The 15,373-nt window shown below is 34.0% G+C and overlaps 1 protein-coding gene across 4 annotated transcripts in view; it reads left to right on the plus strand.

The window, feature by feature from the left end:
* The window catches only part of PHIP (pleckstrin homology domain interacting protein), a 127,160-nt gene that overhangs the window by 90,356 nt on the left and 21,431 nt on the right, over window positions 1-15,373 (plus strand). For all 4 annotated transcript variants that reach the window (XM_060168418.1, XM_060168420.1, XM_060168419.1 and 1 more), the window contains 8 exons: window positions 3,880-3,999; window positions 5,457-5,564; window positions 6,133-6,257; window positions 6,388-6,470; window positions 9,419-9,530; window positions 9,710-9,771; window positions 12,204-12,359; window positions 13,419-13,539. In XM_060168418.1, the coding sequence (XP_060024401.1) occupies window positions 3,880-3,999; window positions 5,457-5,564; window positions 6,133-6,257; window positions 6,388-6,470; window positions 9,419-9,530; window positions 9,710-9,771; window positions 12,204-12,359; window positions 13,419-13,539 (887 nt within the window). The remainder of the gene's footprint in view (window positions 1-3,879; window positions 4,000-5,456; window positions 5,565-6,132; window positions 6,258-6,387; window positions 6,471-9,418; window positions 9,531-9,709; window positions 9,772-12,203; window positions 12,360-13,418; window positions 13,540-15,373) is intronic.

Genomic DNA, 15,373 nt, shown 5'->3' on the forward strand with positions numbered 1-15,373 from the left:
GTAACAAGCCTTCATTAATTTACAGAGCATGTGAGCCATCACTAGTCCTTAGGTCAGTAGTACTGGTTTGATTACTGCGTCTTTAGTCTGGATACTTTGAGACAGATCAGAAAAAGCAAGAGATGAATGTTATGCGAATAATATCTGTTAGCTGTTACGGAGTCGGAATTCTTTAAAAACAAGAACTGTTTAAATTTTGCTCTAAAGTAAATGAAATACAAGGGACACGTTTTGTATTCCCCAGAAGATTATAAATTCGAGGCACATTTGGTTAAACAAATGGAGATTTTTTTAAAACCTCTGCCATTTTTAGAATCAAATAGAAGTTGTTATCTGTAGAATTAAATACTATACTAGGGAGACAGTAGGGTCTTTATCTTTAGAGAGCTTTGAAAAATTTTAGGACTACTTCTGTCTTAAGTGTTTATTTTATCTGCATCCATTGAGCACTTGTTTGTTTCAGCTTTATAATTATGGATTACTTTAATCTGCATTCCTCAGCCTACTATCCTTTTTGTCACCTCCTTTGCCTTTGTCTAGGGGATATTTACCAAAGAGAGTACCACACATTAGCCACAATATTTCTCTTCTTCCTTGTCAGTGATGATAAATGTAGGCTGACCTATTACTTTACATAGTAGACAGGTAAAACCGATTTAGTCATGTATCTGGCTAATGAGGTAAACTTTTTTTTCATCTCAAGACAGTTTTGATGAACTTTTGAGGTTTGCAGTGCTGCCTCACATAATTCTTTTATCCCAGGAGTGCAGTTTACTTCACCTGGTCCCCTTTTATTTGATGATTATCCATAAACTAATACCTCAGGCTCCTTCACACATGCTACATTTGGATCCACTGTTACTGTTTGGCATATTTTCATTTCACTGTTTTGCTTAAAGTATTACCCCAGGGTCTGTCTGCCACTAAATTTATGTGGGACAGATTTTAAAAAGCATAAGGTTAGGATGTTATAGGCTACTCCCTGTAATTTGGTTTTTGTTCACATGGTTTGTTGTCAGCCTATCAGTGAATCTAACAGTAGATAGAATTGTTCTTATTCCTTAGTCGTCTTATCTCAAGTAAACACAATATTTCCCTTCTTACGCATAGAGTTGTAGGGCTGAAAAGTAACTGAGACATCATTAATTAGTTGATATTTATTGCGTCTATGAAAAAAATGAAAATATTTTCCATATGATTGTTTGAATTAAGCAAAAAAAAAGAAGAAACAACCCAGTTAGGCAAATATAGAAAATGCTTATTAAAAAATAGAATTCTCGAGAGATACAGTAAAGTTATCTCAGATATTATCTGACATATATCCCTTATGCTGTTAGGAGCTCTGGAAATCAGAGCGATGAATTTTTATCTAGTGCCTGCAGTTTATAAAGCAATACAGTGGATAAAAAGAAGTGTAAGACGTAGTACCTGCTCCAGAAACAATGTGTGACTAACAAGTTATTTGAATCCCGCCCCCCCCAAAAAATGGAATAAATATCACATGATAAAATATGTTTGATTGGCAAAGTAATTTTATAGATAATAACTCAGAAACCAAATGGGGCCATCTTATCTTAGAGTTTCACATAAGCTTTCCAGAAGAAATAAGATTTTAGATGGGCCTAGAAGAATATCCATGGATAGAAAGGAAATAAATCAGTTACCTGTATCTCCAAAATTAAAGAAATCGCAATTCATGAGGCTGGAAATTTAGAGACATGTCAATGCATTTTATCCCCTAAGTGGTTGTAAGTACTAACTGACAGAAATCTACTTTAACCAAACTTCTAGGTCCCCCAAGAATTGTTGAGGAATTGTCATAATGTTTATCATAATGATTCTTGTCTATGCCACAGTCTTACAGTTATAAATATGATTACTTCTATTTAATATCCAACTTACCTGGCTTCAGGTAAGAGTTGTTAGCTATCCTAATCGACATTCTGGGAAGAAATGCTTGCCTTAGTGTATTAATAGTTCATATTGAGGCTGGAATAAGTAATTTTTAGACTTTTCCTACCTTTTTTCCTTTTTTACTAAGTCAAAGGAAACCTTTTTCAAGCACTTTAACTGAACACCTCATCATATGTAAGACTGATATGATCTGTGGGTCTCACTCTGTGATGTGCTCAGTGCATAACAGTAGTGGCTACTCAGTAACTACATGTAGGTAAAATAACTGTTCACATGTCATGTGGCTTAACATCTCAAATCTAACACATAGCAAAATTTATTTTCTAAGCTTTCCCCTCTAACATGCTGCACTTCAGCCTTCCTCATCTCAGCAGTGACAACTCCAGTTGTTTACACCAAAACCCTGTAATTCTCCTTTTTCTGTCATTCCACATTCAGTCCATCAGGAAATTATTATCATGGCTCTGTCTTCTAAATACATTCAGCACTTGACTGTTTTCACCACTTTTGCTATCATGCTAGTGTCAGCTACCGTGAACTCTCACTTGTATTACTGCAGTAGCTTTCCATCTCTCTTCCTGCTTTTACCCTCATCCCCCTAGCCTCTGTTTTCTAAAGCAGGGATCAACAAACTTTTTCTGTAGAGGGCCAGCTACTCCACCATTGTAGCCTAAAAGCAGCCCCAGACAATACATAAACGAATGGGTATGGCTTTGTTCTAGTAAAATTTGATTTATAAAAGAAGATAGTGGGCTGGACTTGGACCATGGGCCATAATTTGCAGATGCCTGCTGTGATGCATCCAGAGTGATCCTTTTAAAATATGTCAGATCCTATCACTCTTCTGCCTAAAATTCTCCAATGGATCCATCTCATGTATAGTAAATGCCAAAGTCCTTTACTCCTCCCTTACTCTCCAGAGAGAGTTCTCCTGATGTGCTTAACTGAGAAATACAAAGGTGGTTAATAGGAAGGAGAGTTAATAGGAAAATGAGTATTAAGTAGCAACTATAGCATACCTGCTGCAGATGGTGTTCTCGACACCCATTATGACCTTTTTCCTTTTCATGAACTTTCATTAACTCACAGTGTTAACTACCTTATAACCACCTTTTTTTTTTAAACAAACGCAAGAGAATAAAATTTAGAAATCTTAGTTTACAAACACTGAACCAAAACATTTTTAATCAGCTGCATGAAGTTTCTGTCTCTACTTACATATGTTAGGTTTCAGCTCAAAGTCCATTTTTCCAAAGTCTAAGGTAACAATATCCAGGCTATGATGGCCACCTGTAGGTGACCGGAAAATTTTAAATTTTTCGCAAAGGCCTATTCACAAAAGTAAGAAACCTGGCTTGACAGCATTCTGTTTGAAAAAAAAAAAAAATCTGAAAAAAAATTTTTTTTTAGCAGCTTGTGTGTGAAATGGCTACTTTAAAAGGAGTAAAGGAATGTTCTTGGGCTATGGGGAAGTATAATGCCCAGCCCATGGAAGCAGTTAGCCTTCTGTATCTTGGCACTGCTCAGCCCATATGAGAATATCTTAGTTAGTTCTTACTAACACGCTTATGACTAGGATTTTTTAAAATAAAATATCGAATATGCTTCAGTCTGTTACATGGAGTGTTGATGAAACTGCTAGAATTTTGAGAGGAAAGAAAGGAGACAGAGCTTATACTTTGGTGTTTATGGGAATATCTTGTCACCTAGTTTTGTTTTGAATATTGTCTGTAGAGCTTTGGTTTATCTAGTTCTTTTTTATGGAGTGATTTGGAGAAATCGAATATAACTATACTGCCACTGCTGCCATCTTCCCAGAGTAAGCTTTTTAATACTTAATACACATTTTTGTACAAAGATCCCTTCCCCTTTTATTTTTCAAACTACCTTTGTAGTTATTTTAAAGGGCAGATTTATAGATTAATGCTTTCATGATAATATTACTTTATATTGTTTTACACTTAGAGATTGGCTGTGGGAGAACTAACGGAAAATGGTTTGACATTAGAAGAATGGTTACCTTCAACATGGATTACAGATACTCTCCCCCGAAGATGTCCATTTGTGCCACAAATGGGTGATGAGGTATTTTTTAGCTTTTAAAAAATACCTTTGTTTCATTCAAGTAACTTTAAATACTTTTTATAGCTCTTGAAACAGAACTCCAGAAAATTGCAGCAGTTTTATAAAGTATCTCATTTTACATATTTGTAGCTGTATATGGAAAAAGGAAAATTAGGAGGAAAGCTTTACTGATAATCTTTTTTGAGGCTACTGTAAAAATTGCAATAGCAAATTAAATATTGTAAGAGAATAGAGGTTTCGTTGACATTTTAAAAGCTAATACGTATTTTTTAATAAGAGGATTTTATGGCCAGTTTTCTTTTTCCTAAAATATATTTATATGGTAAAGGAAAAACAAAATTCAGCCTTTTATTTTTAATTTTATTTCATAGAAGTATTTTATTTAAATAACTATAATGTTCATAATATGTTCCTTAGATCTTAAAATCTATTATATTCGAAATATCATTTCATTTTTAAGAAAATATGGTGGTTGGCCATCATTTTGGACTATGTTCTTGTGAATTTGAAATGAAAATGTAAGATTAGACCAAACTTTTCCACTCAGGAGTTCATGTCTCCTTGTTTTATGCGTAAATGTTAAGAGGCAGGGTTATCTGGTGTTCAGTAGATTCATAGTAATAAGTTAGGAGTTAAAATAGAGGCTTCTTTAGCAGAGCACACTAACAGTAGAAAGTGACAGGTGGCAGTTGACAGTTTTAAAAAAAAAAGGAAAACAAAACCTTTTTAATGCAAGAGTAATAAGTAACTCTAAAGTTCCAGGCAGCTGGAGCAATAATGATATTAATGAATAGAATGAATGTGTATAAGCTAATGGGTATCCCAAAATATTGCTAAGAACTTAATAGCATTTTTTGAAATTCCAGCAGCATTTTTTAACAAGCTCAACTATTTATCGTGGGAAGTGTCATGGGAAGAACACTTGGGGTCAGACTGCTGTATTCACGTACCGGTTCTCCAGCGTGGTAGTCAGGAGTCACTTAAATTTGACCTCCATAAATGAGGATAAATATATGCCTTGCTCTCTTTATAATGACAAAATATATGTGAAAATATATATGAAAATATATTTTTCATTTTAAAGTTTCCTGCATTTGTACAAACTGCTTGCTATAAAAGTAGGTGAATAATCAACTAAACATGACCCCTAGTTACAACTTACTTTATTATGCAACATAAATTAACTTATTTTGAATCCAAAAATAAAATGGTGAAACCAAAAAGCCAAAAAATAACTGCTTATCCTAACCTCTTAATGTTATTTAGAACACTATGGTTATGATTAAGTGACAGTAGGACAGCTTGAGGAAAAGAAGGGAAAAAAAAAATCAAAATACTAGAATTTTTTTTAGTTTAAGGGACATTAAATTCCCTCTGCAGTTTCAGCTGATACCGTGCATCTTGCGTCAAAGGAAACACATACAAGTTTTAAAATTGTGATTTTATTTACTTTTTAGGTTTATTATTTCCGACAAGGACATGAAGCGTATGTTGAAATGGCCCGGAAAAATAAAATTTATAGTATCAATCCCAAAAAACAGCCATGGCATAAAATGGAACTACGGGTATGGTGTTTATAATTTAATAGTCCAAAAAGATGCGATTATAGAGGAAATTGTATTGAGTGTTACTATTTTCACTATAAGAAACTATCATGAAGATACCTTTTCTAATTGGAACAATCTGGGGAGTAGAAGGTGTTTAATTTCTAAAGAAACATAAGATTGAATTTATATATTCCAGTAGTTTATAAATTGGGAATACAATGTAATTATGGTGAGAACTGGACAACATTAACATCTAAGGCAAACTTCATCTTTGTAAATTTGGAAGTATTTCTAGGTTTATCAGCAGTAGTTTAAAATTATTTCCATGTCCTTGGAACTGTGTTAGAAAACTCTTATTTCGATAAAGTCTTCCTTTTTCTTTTTTCTCTTTCTTTTGTTTTCTCTTTTTTAAATTGACATATAACTTGCATACTATAAAGTACACCGATAAGTACACAGCTCAGTGGATTTTTACATATACATACAGAGTAATCACCTAGATCAATATTAAAATGGATAACTTTGTTTATTATGTTTAGCAGTTTATTTTGTGAAGATGGTTTCTTATTTTCTGTATCTTCCTCAGGAACAAGAACTGATGAAAATAGTTGGCATAAAGTATGAAGTGGGATTGCCTACCCTTTGCTGCCTTAAACTTGCTTTTCTGGATCCTGATACTGGTAAACTGACCGGTGGATCATTTACCATGAAGTAAGGACTGTTGAAAGAGGCAATAGTTTCTTAGTATTGTAGATTATTTTTCAAGATCCAGATAAATTTGAATGCCTTTTAGATATTTGTAAGTATATGACCTAATCAGTGTGTTTCTGTTTGTACTTAGGTACCATGATATGCCTGATGTTATAGATTTCCTAGTCTTGAGACAACAATTTGACGATGCAAAATATAGGCGGTGGAATATAGGTGGGTAATTTATTTAGAAGCTGTAATGTTTGCTTTATCTAATAAGTGACTTACTATTTTTCATAATTTAGGTAAAGATAATCAGAAATATTGCCATTTGCAGGGATGTTAATAAGAAAGTAAGATATTGTGTCAGGAATTTATTTATTTTTAAGAATGAAAATACTTCTAATTTAGGTGATGCTGAAATTCCAGACATTTTCTCTCTTATATTTCTTAACTATGTATAAGATTGTTTATAGCTATTCCTTCTGCTGTTTTATGTGCTGAATTAAATTCTTATCCAAAGGAATTAATGACAGAATTCAAACTTGAAGCAAAAGTAGTCTTCCAGTTCAAAATGTTTAATAATTTGGACTGGGACTAAAACTGAACTGACATTTTTCTTTTATTGGTTAACTCTGTTAAAATTAAAGCTAATATTGTAATCAAGACTCAGAAAAACTTCTAAAATCCTTAGAAGTCTCCAGGCATTTAAGGTGCATTAATTTATGTTCAGATAGATGTGCTATTTTCTAGAGTATTCCTTTTAAAAATTTCAGACAGGACCACTGTGTCATCTTGGAGTAGACTCTGGTGCCCCTATGGCTTATTTGGTTTGAAAAAGCACATCAGTTGACGTGGCATTTCATCCCTCTTCCAGTGCCATTGGAAGGCCTTTGTGTGGTGATTTGTTGTCTCTTGTTTGGTCTTGGTAAACGTAGAGATTTACATGTGTGCTGTAAAAAGAAAAATTATGGAAATGCAAGTCATTAAAATTAGGGACATGCAAGTTACAGAAAAAAATTTACATCGCATGTACCGTTTCTCTGGAAGCTTTGAAAGATGTGTTCCATCAAATAAGGGAGAAAAGAAAAAGACACGGAATCTCTGCAGGAGACAGGAAATTCAGAACAGGAAAGCAACAAAAGGAATTCCCAAATAACAGTCAACAGAAGTCTCAGGATAGCATCTGTTTAGCAAGTCTGTAAAACAAACAGTCCAGAAAACATTGTCCTCTAAGAGTGAAATCATCAGGGAAAAAAAAGTGAAATTGGATAAATTGTATAAGATGTTTGACTTTGTGGGAAATTATATATTGAAGAGTGTTTTATAGTTTGAGCTATTAGAGAATGTGGGAAGACATAATCATAAATTCAGAGAAAAGCAACCATAAGAAAATGAAGCAGTTATACAAAATTATATAGGAAAGGAATTGTGTGCTATTTGGCTCATTAGCAAACAATATTTATACAGTGTAGTCATGACAGAGGAAAACTGAATTAAATTAAATTAAATTAAATGCACATACCCTTTATATACAATTATATGGAGAGAGACCAATACTTAATGTCTAAAATTGATGAGTGAAGAAATAGCTATATACTCAGTATTTAGAAAACCGTAAGTAAATTCAAGAAGAAAGAGTTAAAAGTTCTTCTTGGTTTTAGATGTAAGCCTTTGGTACATATGATTTTTTAAATTATTTACATGTGTTAGTTGATAAGATCAATTTCATCTGTTATTTTTGAGGACACGCATCCGCCAATAAATTGGCGGAACAAATATTAGCAGTCAGAGTCCAGGAGAACATTCTAGAAATGCACTGACAATCTAAGCAAAGAAATACGGCAAGTATTGGACAAATCAGAGAGATATTTCAAATGGATGTACATCAGAATGTTATCATTTGGATCTTATCATTTTTCTCCCCTAAATTTATAGATTACTATTTCTTCTAAAGTTAATACTAGTTAGTCTTCTATTTCTGAAGATATTTACATGTATCTACCAACTGCCATTTAAACTTACATCAATAATAATTACTTCAGCTTGTCCTCAGGTATGTTTAAGGCTTGCTCTGGTAGACTCTATTCCTTGCTTAACTTTATTGTCATTAGCCTGCAGTATCATTCATTGTGGTCAGGCACACATTATCCAGTTCTTCCTCTTCAGCGTACTGTCATCAGTCTAGGTACAATAGGATTGTAAGAAATAGCTTCATGAAACTCATTATTATGTTTACTGTAAGGTGTCGGAGGTGTCAGTAATGCTGTTTATTAAATTATGTATTAGCTTCTCACTAAGGGTAGTGTCACTAATATGCATCTGAGGAGCAATTACTCTTAGTCTAGTAATAGATCATGTTTCCCTCTTAACATTGGCCGTTAGAATGCTTGAATTTGAATCTAAATTTGATCCCAGTGCATACCCACTCAGAGTATATATATACACATATATATAACTCAACAACAGGCAGTTGTGTTCTGTTAATTTAGCCTGACTCCAGCTTTCTGTCATTAAATTTCTTTTCTTTTTTTAAATACATTTTATGCTATATAGTTGGCCCTCCGTATCCATGGGTTCTGCCTCCACAGATTCAACCAGTCTTGGATCAAAACTATTACAAAGATTAGTTGTTTTCGTTTCTTTTTTTTTGTTTCTATAGGAAAGGGAAAGTGAGTGTACAGATAAGTGTTAGTAAACTTAAGGGTGATTGAGTCAAAGGAAAGCAGGTTGGATTGTTGTTGTTTGGTTTGTTTTTAGGCTGGACTCTTAATTGTTGGTTAGAGGAACTTCCCTACAGAAAGTAAGAATTCAAGATAGACTATAAATATTTTGGGGGAAGAAATTATCTGTGGTTTTATTTGAATGAAAAATTTGTGCATAGTCCTAATGATGTGCTAGATTGGTAAAAATGTTTAAGATAAGAGTGAATTTCTCCTTACCATAATAAAATGTAAAAAATGGTGCTGAAAAGTCAGTCACACTTCAGGTGTGCTTATTAAATAACTTTTTCCCTCAGTATTGCTGATTTTATATATTTACTTATTTATTTTGGAGTGTGTAGGTCATTTTTCGTAGGTCTTTTAAAATCATACAGGCAATTTAAGTATCTTAAAGGAAAGAGGAGTAACAACAGCAGTGTTTCATTTCAGAGTAATGAGATGGCTTTTATTCTTGTCCAGGTGACCGTTTCAGATCAGTCATAGATGATGCCTGGTGGTTTGGAACAATTGAAAGCCAGGAACCTCTTCAGCCTGAGTACCCTGATAGTTTGTTTCAGTGTTATAATGTTTGGTAAGGAAGTATTGTATTTTTGTTCAACCTAACTTGTTTTGAATGTTTTCCCCGCCTATTAATAAAATGATAAAGATACTACTTTTAAACACTGAAGTAATTACTTTTACAAGGTGATTTTATTAAAATTGCAATGCAATATTTAGATTTTTTAATATAAAGGTTTTCCTTCCTTTAAGCTGGGACAATGGAGATACAGAAAAGATGAGTCCTTGGGATATGGAGCTTATACCTAACAATGGTAAGTGTATGTTAAGCTTTTTGCATCTGTATTATGGAATTAGTTTCTTAAATAAAAATCTGATTTGCTAACTTGCAACTACAAAGAGTTCTTAATGAAGACCAAGTAGATAGTATTCATTCCACAAATATTTATTACCTATTATTGACCCTGGAGGTAGGGGAGGCATAACAGTGAAAAAATTAGACATAATCCTTGCCCACTTGGAATTTGTAATTTAACAGGGAAGGTTGAAATTAATTACAGCAAAATATGATACTGATTTGTTAATTATTATTCACTCTAGAACAGGGGTCCCCAACCCCCGGGCAGCGGACCGCTACTGGTCCGTGGCCTGTTAGGAACCGGGCCGCACAGCAGGAGGTGAGTGGCGGGCGAGGACCAAAGCTTAATCTGCTGCTCCCCATCGCTCGCATCACTGCCTGAGCCATATCCCAGTCCCCCCCCAACCCCCCAACCCCACCTCCCGTCCGTGGAAAAATTGTCTTTTATGAAACTGGTCCCTGGTGCCGAAAAGTTTGGGGACCGCTGTTCTAGAAGATGAGCACTTGGGATCAAAGATATCCAAAGATATCCAAAGATATCCAAAGATATCCAAGCAGAATACATAGAATACAGTGTAATACTTAGAGTTCAGGCTTTTGAGTAAGACTTGGATTCCTATCCTAGCTCTGCTGTCTTTTGCCATCTTGACAAGTTCCTTTAAATCTCAAAACTCCAGATTCTTAGGATTCAGCTTTTGAAACTATGTAAACTAATACTTTCCTTATAGGGCTGCTATTAGGATTAAATGATATCATATGTGTAAAGTACTTATTATAGAGCCTGACACATGTAAGGGTTCAATGAGTAGGTAATTATAATTAATAATAATAACCATCATCTTGCATATGGCCTGATGCATTGCCTTAGGATTTGGGAGTTAGCCTTAGGCAGTGAATATGACATCTTCCTGGAACTGAGAAAAGACCAATGTGGCTGAAGCCTGGAGATTGCATTTTCTTTCTATTTCATTGTCCATGTTTGTTTCAGTTTTAAAAAAATACAACACACACAATTGTATATGCCTAAAAAGGTTTAAAAGGATATATACCAGATTATTAATAATGGTCATTTATAAAGCGTGGGGATATGAGGACTTCCACAAATTATCTTTTACATTATTCTGTATTGTTTGATTTTTTTAATAGTATGTTACTTTTACTATCATGTAAGAATAAAGATTTTAAAAAACAAAAAGAAAAAAAGCCTGACTTGTAACATAGTAGAAATAGTCATTTATAAATGGAGTTCCTCACTAGTTATTGTATTCTAAAAAAGCAGAGAAAAGACAATATGGGAAAACTAAGCCCAATCTGGTAAATCTTAGAAATGAGAAAATGGTCATGCTGATTTTGTTCAAAACTAGTACTTTCTAGAAATTATCACTTTGAGATACCAATACCAGTAATGTCTTTTTCATCTCATTGCTAAATTAGAGCTGTTTAAAATATCTTAATCAACTTGTAAATGTGTTACATGGCTTTTCTTCTGGTTTTAGTTCTCTCCTTTGTGAAGGTTTGAATTTGAAGTCACATCAGACTATTGTGAATATGAGAGAAATGAAGCTAATCGATGTTGTAATGCCTGGGGTATTTCTTGAAATGAATTAGTGACAGTAATATACTACTTGTCTCCTACCTGAATATATTGCTATGTGGAGGGGGTGATTTTTGTTGTTTTTGTTCTATTTGGATACACGTACATAGGCACTTATAGAGTTTAATTACATTTTGGGAGGAGGAGAAATTTTGTAAACAAATAATAGCATATTTCAAAATGTTTCTCTCATGAAGTCTAGTTCAAAGAAAAAATTGCTTGGCAGATTTGTAGATTTTATGTCACCACGACCCCCTAATGATTCTGTTAAAGATTCAGGCATGCAGAAAGCATACCTTCATCATTTAAGAGCAAAAAGTGTAAGAATCATCTGTCAGTATTCATAATTCTCTCTGTTCCCACATTTTAAAAAACTGAGCCTTTGATTGAAGCATTTCTGAAAGAATACCACTTTTGCTCAGTTTCACCTGTGTGTTTTATCAAAGTAAACATGGAGATTATACATTATGAAATGATTCAGAAAACTTTTAAATTTGCATCATTTTATAGGAATACTTTCTTCTTCACCTGTAACTGATAATAGAGCAAGTTGTCAGGTATAATTTTGGAGAAGTAATTATATGCTTATCTAGAGAATTATGAAATTAATGTTTTAAAGAATAAATTTTATTGACCCTTGAAACATACTTTCCTTTAATGAAAATAAAGAATATACTTACCATTTACAAAATTATACTTTATAACAATATTAACTCTGATTTCTAAAGGTAACCTAAATATTAGTAAATTACCACATATTTTCACTAAATCTGCTTTCTTTCTTTGTATTTCAGCTGTATTTCCTGAAGAACTAGGTACCAGTGTTCCTTTAACTGATGTTGAATGCAGATCATTGATTTATAAGCCTCTTGATGGTGAATGGGGTTCCAATCCCAGGGATGAAGAATGTGAAAGAATTGTTACAGGAATAAACCAGTTGATGACACTAGGTAAATAATAGTAACACATGAATATAGATAGAAGATGTTGCCAGAAAGCAAAGGAAAAATACTATTATTCAAGCAAAACTTTTTTCCATAATACCATGTCATTGTTTTCAAACATTTTTAACTGGTATTTTTTTTTTTCAATGCGATTTTACGCAGGGCTTAAATATCTAAAACAGTTATAAATGAGGTTGCTCTAGCTGAATTTCAGAGTAAGGGACCCCAGAAACACCAGGGGTACCGTTGAAAAACCTAGATCCTCCAGAACCTAATTTTAAAATCCTTCACATACTCACGCTGACATGATGCGACTTGAAAGAGGAGGGCTGAAAGCTGAATTATATGGGTAACTGTACCAGTTTTCCTCTTAACTTGATATACGTATACACAATAGAATATTTGTAAAGGGAAGGGAGAAGGTATATGAACTGCTTTGCTTTATTTAAAAAAAACAGAAAAAGAACAATGACCACAAAGCATGATTATCTGAACTTTTGGTGCCCAAAATAACTCTAAACTAGTGTGGTGGTTTGTATTAACCTAGACTTTCAGTAAGGAATGAGCTTTAAAGAGTCTAAGGGAGAAATTAACATGAATAAGAGCTGAAGATATTGGAGACACATGTTGGATGATATTTTCATCTGAAGTCTTTTAAAATATGGGCAACACTTAATTATTGTCTCAGATACTATCTTAGGTAATTTTAGTAATTATGTCAAAACAATTACTGTCAAACACATAACATAGATTCAGGAATGGCCTGGTTTTAATTATAGAAATACATGTAGATGTTCTTTAATAAGTCAGTTTTATATATTGTCTGTCATCTCTTTTCTTCTAAGGAGTCCATAAATAAATACTCCTAGAATTTTGCAGTATAAATGTAGACATAATAAAAAGTGAGACTATGTGTTAGCTAAACTGTATGTATTTTCTATCAGAAGATAGTGGTAGACTAATGGTTATGTGGATTAGAACTTAAGGCTTAATTCAAGCAGAATTTTGAAATATTTTAAGCAATACAAAAATAAATTTATAAACGTATTTGTTTGTTTATCTTAGATATTGCTTCAGCATTTGTGGCTCCTGTGGATCTGCAAGCCTATCCCATGTATTGCACTGTAGTGGCATATCCAACGGATTTAAGTACAATTAAACAAAGACTGGAAAACAGGTTTTACAGGTTAGAACCATTTGCTGTAGCTACTAACAAAAGAAAGCTAAGTGATTCTTTCACCCTTTTACTGATCCTCTCTAGCCGTGTTTCTCAAACTTCAGTGTGCATGCAAATCACCTTGGGCATCTTGTTAAAATGTAGAATCTGGTAGTAGGTTTAGAGTAGGACCTGAGATTGCGTTTCTCACAAGTTCCCAGTGATGCTGGTGCTGCTGGTCTATAGACCACACTTAGAGACAAATATGAATTGATGGTCACTGTCTTTGTATTATATTTTATGAAACAATCCAACATATTTTATTTTCTCCTAGATATCCCATTGAAATATTTGTTCATGGATTTTTTTCATAGAATAATATTAAAAATTGTGTGTTCTCTTATTTATTTAGCTTATGAATACTTCTGAAGAATGAAATTAAGAAAATTTTGGGTACTTTTTATAGTTGTAGCTTAGTTTGAAATATAACTAGAGTTTTAAAAAGATGCAATTTCAGTTAATTTGTGTATGCTGGTTAACAATTTTTGTAAACATTGAGTTCTAATGTTGGGCAGGCTTTGTAGGTTTATTGCCTAAAATGTCTTATCAAAAAGTGAGGTTAAGTCCATTGTTTTCACGTAATGAAATCAGACTTTTAGCTTTCACATTTCTTATGACTTTTGCTTATTAGCAGGCCAACAACATTTTAACTTAAATAATAATTGCATTAAAACTTTATTTTTGTGATCAGTTTTATAGTACTGCAGTTCTTTACATTACTATTTATTTTAACTTAGGGAAGGTTTTGTTTGTTTGTTTGTTTGTTTGCGGTACACGGGCCTCTCACTGTTGTGGCCTCTCCCGTTGCGGAGCACAGGCTCCGGACGCGCAGGCTCAGCGGCCATGGCTCACAGGCCCAGCCGCTCCGCAGCATGTGGGACCTTCCCGGACCGGGGCACGAACCCGTGTCCCCTGCATCGGCAGGCAGACTCTTAACCACTGCGCCACCAGGGAAGCCCCTTAGGGAAGTTTTTAATCATATTTTGTATTCATATTTTTCTGTGTAAAATGTGCCTTTAGTTCTTTTTAATACTTAGATTGTAATTCTAATTTGATACTGTGTGTGCCTGGTGCTGAAAACACCATTTGTTATTCCTTACTGACTAAGGTAGTGTTTCTCAACAAAAGCATTACGGACATTTAGGGCTGGAAAATTCTTCATTATGAGGGGCTATCCTTTGCCTCTACCCTTAAGTGCCAATAGCAGCCCCTAGTTGTAAAAACCAAAAATGTCTCTAGACACTGCCAAATGTCTCCTGCTGGGCGGAGTCACTTCACCGAGAAACACTTGGAATAAAGAAAACTAAGGCATTGGACTTTACGTTCTGATCTCGTTAGGTATTTCTGCTGCTGCTTCATTAATATTTGTCAAAAGCATTGAGATGAGGAGGAAATCACCTGTGATTTGTGCCTCCCAGCCATCTTCCTCTCGAAGCACACTTCTTTAAGTAAATCATTTTCAACGTTAAAGGTTTTAAGACAGGAAATGGAGAAGAAATTCTTAACTATATCCTTATTTCTCTCTAAGCTCCTAAGTTGTTAAACCTTAGGAGTTACACCCCGGGCTTCAGAGATGGAACAAGACGTGGGAGAATAAAAGGGAGAGAAAGAACTGTTTTCTACACACTAATAGTTGGACTACATCTAGAAAGATAAACTTCTGCCATCTCTCACCATTGTTAAAAATATACTTTCTCATAGAAATACTGCTCAACATGAGAATTGCTAAGGTGTACTGTATTTCAATATACATTACAGCTTAATTAGGCTTTTTGGCATTAGCCTAGCTTAGCCAACTTAACCA

This window comes from Lagenorhynchus albirostris, chromosome 12, assembly GCF_949774975.1.
Source record: "Lagenorhynchus albirostris chromosome 12, mLagAlb1.1, whole genome shotgun sequence".
In the NCBI taxonomy this organism is placed as follows: Eukaryota; Metazoa; Chordata; class Mammalia; order Artiodactyla; family Delphinidae; genus Lagenorhynchus; species Lagenorhynchus albirostris.